Below are 9,133 nucleotides of genomic sequence, written 5' to 3' on the forward strand. Positions count from 1 at the left end.
TTTAGCCCCTGCCAAGCACTGGGTTCGATAGACAAAAATTTTCAGATTCTGAACGCGGTCCCAGAAGGTTTTTCTTCCTTGCTGCCCTGAATCTGCGAGGAACAAATGAGAAAAAAAAAAAAAAACCAACAAAAAGCCCAACCCCAACCCCCAAACGATTTCGATTAGCCAGCAAAGCAAACCAACAAAAAACTTGGGTAAAAGGCAGGGATGCCCCTAAAGTGTTCTCATCCCTTCCCCACCTGCCTCTGTCTCCCCAAAACAGCGAGGAAGAAGAAAAGGACATTTATTTAAAATGTTTTTTGTTGTTTTTGTGGGTTTTTTTATTTAAAATCTCAACAGTGAATCACTTTTTTTTTTGCAACCAAACAAGTAATAAATATTATTTAGCAACTTTTTTTTCTTTTTCTTTTTTTTTTTTACAAAAATAAACAGATGATAAAATCTCTGCAAGGGGCAGCGATAAGAAAAGTTGTTATTTCAGAAACAAGCCCAAGTTCTCAGTATTGCAACACGGACAGGGTGAAAGTTCCTACACAGAAAAGAGCATTAAAGAGTTGAAACTTTGTTAAAGGTGGCAGGAACGGAAAGAAACCAAACCAAACGTGTTACCCGCTTAAAACAAAAACAACCCAACAAATCCCAAGAACCCAAACGAACAAAATCAAGGCAGACCGACACCTTTTTCACTCATGAGGCTGACACAGGACAAGTGCACGGACGGAAAGCTCAGGCAGAGCGAACTCGCGTCGTTTTCGGAGTATTTACAAATCCCGAACGGGAAAGAAAACCGACAAAAGGACAAAACGGCGGGCGGGAAGGGGGAAAAGTGGGAATAAACTGAATAAACTGACTTTGCCGGCGACACTTCCAGCCGGAGCGGCGCTGCCACCGGCCGGCTCCGGGCGCCCCGAGAGGCGTTTGCCAGGCAGGAATGTGCCTCAGGATCTGTTCCAAAGGCTCTGAGTGTGGAAATGAAACCGGGAGAGGGGAGGGAACGAACAAACAAACAAATAAAGGAGCAAAAGCCCCTCTGCAGTTTTGGTTCCTCCTTTCGCGGAGAGCCCAGGGACCACCCTCCCCTCCTGGCGAAGTTATCGGCAACGTCGGGAAATCAGAAAGAGAGAAGATGCGCGGGGCGTTACTCGTGCCGGGGTGGGTTCCCCGCCGTTCGGGAAGCAGGGCAGACCCGGGCCGGGCTCCAGCCCCTCCCGCCGCCCCTCCGACGGCCCCGGGAGCGGCGCGGGGAGGACCCGCTGCCTCCGGGGAAGAGCGTTTGTAGGTCCTGGAGGTGCGCGGTGGGGCGGCCCCGCCGAGGGGCTCATTTGGTGTCGGTGGCCAGTCTGGGCAGGCTGGCGGTGCCCATGCCGGAGACGTGGTGGTGCGGGGGGGCCGACACCTGGCACATGCTGCAGGGGCACGGCATCCCGCCCCAGTGCTGGAAGCCCCAGTGCTGGAAGCCGCTGCCCAGCGGCGCGGCGGCGGCGGCGGCGGCCGAGGGCGACTTGAGGAGCCCGTGGGGCGGCCGGATGGAGCTGACGGCCGAGAGGCCGGAGCCGGGCAGGGAGGCGCTGGAGACGGCGGCGGGGGGCAGGATGGGGTGGTGCACGGGGTGCGAGGCGGGGTGGGCCGGGTGGCCGGGCAGCGGCGCCGAGTGAGCGCCCATGCCCCCGGGGCAGGCGGCGGGGTGGAAGCCGGCGTGGTGCCCGCCGTAGATCTCGCTGACCAGGCGCTTCATCTCCTCCAGGGAGTTTGTGAGCATGAGGATGTAGTTGCGCGCCAGCAGCAGCGTGGCGATCTTGGAGAGCTTGCGCACCGACGGGCCGTGGGCGTAGGGCATCACCTCCCGCAGCCCGTCCATGGCGATGTTCAGGTCGTGCATCCGTTTGCGCTCCCGGCTGTTGATCTTCAGCCGCAGCTGCTGCAGCTCCGGCTCCGTCATCTGCTTCTTGTCCTTCTTGGAGGAGGAGGACGAGGACGAGGAGGAGGACGAGGAGGAGGACTTGAAGCCCAGCTTGTCCACCACCACCACGCCCGCAGCGCTCATGGCGCTGCGCAGCTCGGCGCTCAGCTCGGGCGGGGAGTCGCTCTGCGTGGAGCTGGACACGGTGCCGCCCGTGAAGCCCCCGCCGCTGCCTTTATTCCTGGCCGTGAGGAAGAGGTCATCGGGCTCCGGGGAGGACGGGCGGCTGGAGACCAGGCTGGCGTCCGAGTCCATGGCCCGGCGGACGGGGCGGCGGCGCGCACCGGGCTCTGCCTGCGGCGAGGGGAGAGAGCCCGCGGGCGGCCCCGCGTCAGCGCCCGCCCAGGCTCGCCGGGGCCCCGCCGCCCGCCCCGTCGGGGAGGCTGGTCCGCCGCCGCTCCGCGGGGCCGGGGAGCGGCTCTCCCGACGGGACCGGCCGCGCTGCCCGCCCTCCCTCCCGTCGTCGGGGGGCACCTCCCCTCCCGTCCCACCCCGTCTCATCCCGTCCCATCCCGTCCCGTCCGGTCCCGTCCCTCCCCTGGGCGCCTCTCCGTCGGGCCGGGCGCTCGGTGGGTGCCACGCCGGGGGGCGCGGGGGGCACTTACCGTGCGCGGGGCGGGCGCGGGGAGGGCGCGCCGGGACGGGCGAGCACGGCAGCAGCGCGCACCTTGCGGCGGCGGCCGCGGCCGCTTTATAGCCGCGCCGGGGAGGAACGATGTCACCGGGAGGGAGGGGGGCTGCGCCAATCCGCGGCGGCGGCGGGGGGGGCGGCTGATGTCACCGGGGCCGCTCCGGCTCGATGGGGCGGGCGGACAGGGGGGGACGGCCGGCAGCGGCGCGGGGAGCCCGGCGGGGGGGGCGCGGTGGGGGGGAGGGACTTTTGTCAAATCCATAATAAAATGCAACAATGACAGCGCCGCGAACAGCTGTTGGGGGGGCGGGACGGGACGGGGACGGGACCAAACAGCCCCTGGCTCCCGCCGGCACGTCGGTGTTTCCCTGCCCCCCGGCCCGCCCCGCCCCGCCGGGGAGCGCTCAGCCACTCGCACCGGGCAGCCGCAGCTTCCCCCGCCGCTGTCCCCTCCTGCCCCCAGCCCGGGCGTTATTGCCCCGTTCGGTGCAGCAAAGGGAGGCGAAGAAAAGAGTGATTTCGGCCACTCCGTTCCCCCACTAGGGAATCTCTCCGCGGAGCTCCAGCTCCGCCACCTAAACTTGCCCCGAAAGGAGCTTTTAGCGAGACCGGAGAGGAAGAGGGGAGAGAAAGAAAGAAAGAAAGTGTAAAGACAGTAACAACAACAACAAAAAGACCTTTGGAGATGCCTCTCGCCTTCCTCCGCTGCTCGCCCGTTTCCCGGAGAGCCCCCTCGCCCCGGCAGCTCCGTGCAACAGGCTCGGGGCTTCCTCCCACGGGGTAAATCCCCCGGCCGCCCCCTCCCCGCCGCTCCCCCCGGCCCCTCTGCCTTTGTTGTATTATTTTTACACCCGTGTGTTTCCCAGCTGGCCCGGCAAGCCTCAACCATCCGTTAAATATGTATTTAAAACGTTAAGAAGTGAAGCGTGGAAATGTGTTTCCCAACGGTTGCGGGGATGATCCGTAACAGGTCAATTAGGAAAATCTGTCCCAGCGACAGCCGGGCCCGCCGCCCGCCGCCCGGCGTGTGTCCCGCTGCCCCCCGGCCCCGGCCTGCCCACCGGGGACGTGCCCGGACCTCCCCCCGAGCCCGGCCCCGGCCCGGCCCTCGGTGCCCGCACCTGTTTGCGGGGTGCGGAGCCCGGCCGGGGAACGGGGCGCACCCCGAGGGTGGGGGGAGCTGGGCCTGAGCCCCGGGACGGGGAGGGGGCACACACGTCTGTGCCAACTTTGCCTTTATTTCGTGGCGGGGAAGCGGCGAGGCGGCAGCGGGAAGCCGAGCTCTGCCTTTTGACTGATGGCTCTGCGAGGCGCATTGTTGGAGCTGCAGAAAACACGGCAACAACGAGCACAACTAATTAAGCGGCGGCGTCTTTGCCCCGGCCGCGGCTCCCGGCGGGGCCCGGCCTGGACAGGGCGAACGGGCCCGGCCAGGCCCGCAGGGGCGGAGGGGCCGCCGGGCCGGGCCGAGGAGGAGGAAAAGGCCGGCATGACTCGTCTCCCGCCCGCCTTCCAGGGCTCGATAATTTTCCTTCTTAAAGGCTGAGATCTTTCCTTCTTAAAAAGTCGGATCCGCCGCCCCTCCGCTTCCAGGTGGATGGAGGGTCCTGTTCTCCCCGTCGGGTCTGCGGCAGCCGCGGCTCAGCCCCGGGGACCCACCGGCTTTACCTCGCAGCTCCCTCGGCCCGGGGATGGGATGGGATTGGATGGGATGGGATGGGATGGGATGGGATGGGATGGGATGGGATGGGATGGGATGGGATGGGATGGGATGGGATGGGATGGGATGGAGTGGGATGGGATGGGATGGGATGGGATGGGATGAGATGGAGTGGGATGGGATGGAGTGGGATGGGATGGGATGGGATGGGATGGGATGGGATGGGATGGGATGGGATGGGATGAGACGGGACGGGACGGGAGGGCTCGGAGGCTGTGCAGGGGAGTCTGGAGCAAAGGTGGGGGTCACTGTCGGAAGGGATGGTGGCGAAGAGCGGAGCTTTGGGGAAGAGAGGACGGGGCGCGGCGGGGGCTGCGGAGTCGCTGGGCCCTGCGGGGCCGTTCCGCAGCTCCCCGGGGATCCCGGGGAGGGAGAACTGAGCTGTGGACTTGCCCCTTTCCCTTTCCCTTTTCCTTTCCCTTTCCCTTTCCCTTTCCCTTTCCCTTTCTATTTCCCTTCTCCTCTTTTTCTTTCCTTTATCTCTTTGCCTTTACCTTCTTCTCCTTATCCTCCTTCACATCTTTTTGTTTTTCTCCCTTTCCCTTTTTCTTTCCCTTTTTCTTTATCTTTACTTTTCTCTTCTCCTTCTCATTTTCGTTCTCTTTTTCCTTTTCCTTTTAGTTTTCTCCTTTTCGGGTTTTGGTTGTTTTTCCTGACTTGTTTTTCCTTTTTTCCTTTTCCTCTTTACTCCCCCCCGCTCCTCCCCACTCCAGAGAGGAACCCCCCGCCGCCTCTGCAGCAGCAAACGCGGGATCTGTGTCCGTCACGGACCGAGCTCTGCCTTTGGCGATCCCCGTCCGTCCGTCTGTCGGGACACGCGCTCTGTCCCTCCCGCCCCGCGGGTCTCCGCGCAGGGTTCTCTGCTCTGCCGCCCTGCCGGGGGTGCAAGGACCAAAGGGGGGTGATCTCTGCCGTGAGATGACAAATTAAACGCCGCACTCCCTCCCTCCCTCCCTCCCTCCCTCCCTCCCCTCCCTCCCTCCCTCCCTCCCCTCCCTCCCTCCCTCCCTCCCTCCCTCCCTCCCTCCCTCCCTCCCTCCCTCCCTCTTTCCTTCCCTCCCTCCCTCCCTCCCTCCCTCCCTCCCTCCCTCCCTCCCTCCCTCCCTCCCTCCCTCCCTCCCTCCTTCCTTCCCTCCCTCCCTCCCTCCCTCCATCCTTCCTTCCCTCCCTCCCTCCTTCCCTCCCTCCCGGACTGGAGAAGGCTCCGCTTTGCAAAGTGCCGCTCGTTGGCGCATCCCGAGAAGCGGCCCCGGAGGGGTCCCAGAGGAGCCCTTCCTTCACCCGAACTTGATTTTGACACTAAGATGTGGAGCAGAGCCTATTTCCTTCGCTATGAATATGTATTTTTTTTTAATAGCGCCTGTAGACAACTAAGGCACGAACGAAGGCAATGAGGGAACATGATGAACTTAATGAAAACCAGACTATCGCTTTCATGTTGAAAATCACTTGGAATGTCATTAGGTTATTGTTTGGGGGGTTATTGCCCATATTCCCTCAAAGTCCGGGGAACACACAGAGCCACCCTGAGGCTGCCTGGCTGGCTGGGAGGAATCCGAGGCATCCCGAGGACCGAGGGCCGCGCCGTGACTGCAGCTCTGGCAGCTGAAAGCGCTTTTAGCGCTGCCTCGGAAAGCGCGGGGCCCGGTCCCAGTGCTGTCTGCCTCCCATCTGCTGGCGGGGCTGGGAGCTCCGAGCCGGGCCGGGCAGCTCCGCGGCCTTTTAAACCGCTCGGGTAAGGGTGGGATCTTCAGGGGGTCCGTGGGGGTCAGCGCTGCCCCCTTCAAACCCCCGCGGAGCACAAACCTCACTCAGCACCTGCCACAGAACGTGGGGTCGGGGGTTGCCTGAAGGATCTTTGCCCCCTGTGCAAAGGTGTGAGGGGACTCTCAGGGCAGAGAACAAACTGTGGGAGGTTCAGATCTGGCCCATTTTCCTTTTTTTCTTGTATTAATTATTTCTGGTTGTACCTCAATCAGATTAAAACATATTTTGTTGTTGTCTGGACTTCCAAGTGAAGCTCAGCCTGTGGGTTTTGGTGCTGTTACACCTGCCCAATTAACACATTTGATACCTGTGATCTCCAAGTAAATGGACTCGTTGTTATTCCCTTGGGGTTCTCCTCTTTTCCAGAGCTGGATTTGTTTTTGTTCACACTTGTTCCATGGAAATGTTGGCAACACACGCTCTTTGCCAAAAACTCAGCATGTCTTCCCATTCAATCAGAGACTGGAAAAGCTTCTCATCTTCACAGGAGTCACCCAGAGGGAAGTCTCAGAAATACCAGAGCTGATGTTTGTGGTATTTGCAGGATTAAAAATATGCAGGAAATCGGCCATCTCCTGTTCTCATCCAGCAGAAAGAAATCCTCTTTATTTATAAACTTCTGACACTTAGGAGCCTGCTGTCATCGACAACAAAATAATTAGATTGCTGTTTAAAGCCAGGCTGGATTCTGTGTCTCGCACCTCTGAGGCTCAGCCGTCCCCTCCCTGTCCAGCCCTCCACTCAAACGAGTCACACCCGCGACATTAACGGGGACTGACTGGGGGGGTCCCCTGGGGAAGGGAAGGATCCAGCGAGACCTGAGAGCCCCTTCCAGTGCCCAAAGGGGCTCCAGGAGAGCTGGAGAGGGACTGGGGACAAGGGATGGAGGGACAGGACACAGGGAATGGCTTCAAAGTGCCAGAGGGCAGGGACAGGTGGGATATTGGGCAGGAATTGCTGGCTGGGAGGGTGGGCAGGCCCTGGCACAGGGTGGGCAGAGCAGCTGTGGCTGCCCCAGCCCTGGGAGTGTCCCAGGCCAGGTTGGACAGGACTTGGAGCAGCCTGGGCTGGTGGGAGGTGTCCCTGCCATGGCAGGGGTGGCACTGGGGGGGCTTTGGGGTCCCTTCCCATCCAAACCATTCCATGATCCTGTGATCAAACCCACCCCACCCAGACCCCTGTAAACTCTCCAGTGTAGGTGTAAGACACACAAACCGTCTGACCATCCCTTGTTACATCAGTGCAAGTTGCTGTTTCTTACAAGGGATGCTGTGATTTCATTTCATACATTCCTGCAAGAAATTAAGAGACAACTCCATAGTACCATTTTATTGTCTTTGCAAAAACCAGTGACTAAAGTTACAAACCAGCCTGACATCTGTTTCATTGACCAGCTGCTCTGTGTTACCAATAATCTCACCTCTCATGGACACACCATTTCAACACAGACAACCCTGGCAAAACTGGATGTATCTCTGCAAAAAATTGGGTGTCCTTATCAGGGCTGACCTCAGCCTAAGGGATCTTATTTTACTCTAATTTTTGCAGGAAATTTCCATATAATACACCATGGACTGTTAGTTCACATTTCAAGTTTGCTGGGCAGCATTTTCATAACTTTATTCACATTTGTCTGTATCACTCCCATACTCCTCTTTTCCACTTTCTGTCTTTGGTTTAGCTGAGAGATCCTGTTTTACTGATGAGCAGAACATGAAAACATGGATAAATTTTGCTTCCCATGAAAACACTCACTGGAAATCAATTTTCCTTGGGGTCACCCCTTTGTCCTGTCCCTACTCGGTGCTCAGAAGGAAAACTCTTTAAAAATTCCTGATGCTGACAGATGAATGTACCTGTCTGACTGAGCCCCCAGGACTTTGTTGCTGTGGAGATGATCCCTCACCCCAAGGTGGTGGTGCCTTTCAGAAAGGGTTTCGTGTGGTGGCAACAACCTGTGGAAACACCCCCTGGTGTGGGCAGAGCAGTGACTGGTGTGGGAGGGCCTTGGGATGGAGGAGTCACAACCATGGAATACCCTGAGCTGGGAGGGACCCCCAGGGACTATCCAGTGCCACCCTGGCCCTGCCCAGCACACCCCAACAATCCCCCTGGCCCTGCCCAGCACACCCCAACAGTCCCCCCTGCCCTGCCCAGCACCTCCAACAATCCCCCCTGGCCCTGCCCAGCACACCCCAACAGTCCCCCCTGCCCTGCCCAGCACCCCCAACAATCCCCCCCTGCCCTGCCCAGCACACCCCAACAGTCCCCCCTGGCCCTGCCCAGCACACCCCAACAGTCCCCCCTGCCCTGCCCAGCACACCCCAACAGTCCCCCTGGCCCTGCCCAGCACACCCCAACAGTCCCCCCTGCCCTGCTCAGCACACCCCAACAGTCCCCCCTGCCCTGTCCCATTGCCCAAAGGCTCCTGCAGCTCTGGCAGCCTCGGGGCCGTGCCCACTGCCCTGGGGAGCCTGGGCAGTGCCCACCACCCTCTGGGGGAAGAGCCTTTGGCTGAGATCCCACCTGCCCCTGCCCTGGCACAGCTCCAGCCGTGCCCTGGGCCTGGCCCTGCTCTCAGGGGGCAGAGATGGAGCTGCCCCTGGGGAGGAGCTGCAGCCCCTGCTGAGCTCTGCCCTCAGTGCCCTCTGCTCCAGCTGGACAAGCCCAGTGCCCTCAGCTGCCCCTCCATGGCCCCTCCAGACCCTTCAGCATCTTCCTGCTCCTCCTTTGGACACTCTCTAAGAACTTCAGACTTCTCTTACATTGTGGTGTCCTAAATGCCTCCAGGACTCCAGTGAGGCCACCCCAACCCAGAGTGGGACAATCCCCTCCCTCGAGGGTCTTATTTGATCTGTTCTTTAATGTGGGGGGGGAAAGTACCACACAAACAGCATTGCAAAAGTCCATAAGAGGAATGTGTGGAGCTTTCTCCCGGATTTGTGAGGGGTTTGGGGGGCTGTGCCCTCCCATCCCGAGCAGGGACAGGGAAGGAGCATCTCCCGGGCCGGCTCTGTCCCAGCCGCTCCCGGCGCCAGGGGTGACAAAGGTT

General features: G+C 60.3%; 1 protein-coding gene across 1 annotated transcript; it reads right to left on the bottom strand.

Moving 5' to 3' along the window:
* Window positions 1-311: 311 nt before the first annotated feature.
* On the bottom strand, window positions 312-2,617 carry OLIG2 (oligodendrocyte transcription factor 2). Its single transcript, XM_071573909.1, has 2 exons — window positions 2,569-2,617; window positions 312-2,257 (listed from the first exon to the last, which is right to left on the bottom strand). The coding sequence occupies exon 2, from the start codon at window positions 2,216-2,218 to the stop codon at window positions 1,322-1,324; it is 897 nt and encodes a 298-aa protein (XP_071430010.1). The 5' UTR covers window positions 2,219-2,257; window positions 2,569-2,617; the 3' UTR covers window positions 312-1,321.
* Window positions 2,618-9,133: the final 6,516 nt, after the last annotated feature.

Source organism: Pithys albifrons, chromosome 1 (assembly GCF_047495875.1).
Source record: "Pithys albifrons albifrons isolate INPA30051 chromosome 1, PitAlb_v1, whole genome shotgun sequence".
NCBI classification, from domain to species: domain Eukaryota; kingdom Metazoa; phylum Chordata; class Aves; order Passeriformes; family Thamnophilidae; genus Pithys; species Pithys albifrons.

Coding starts and splice junctions, on each gene's coding strand:
- OLIG2 (XM_071573909.1), bottom strand. CDS start 2,218: ATGGACTCGGACGCCAGCCTGGTCTCCAGCCGCCCGTCCTCCCCGGAG.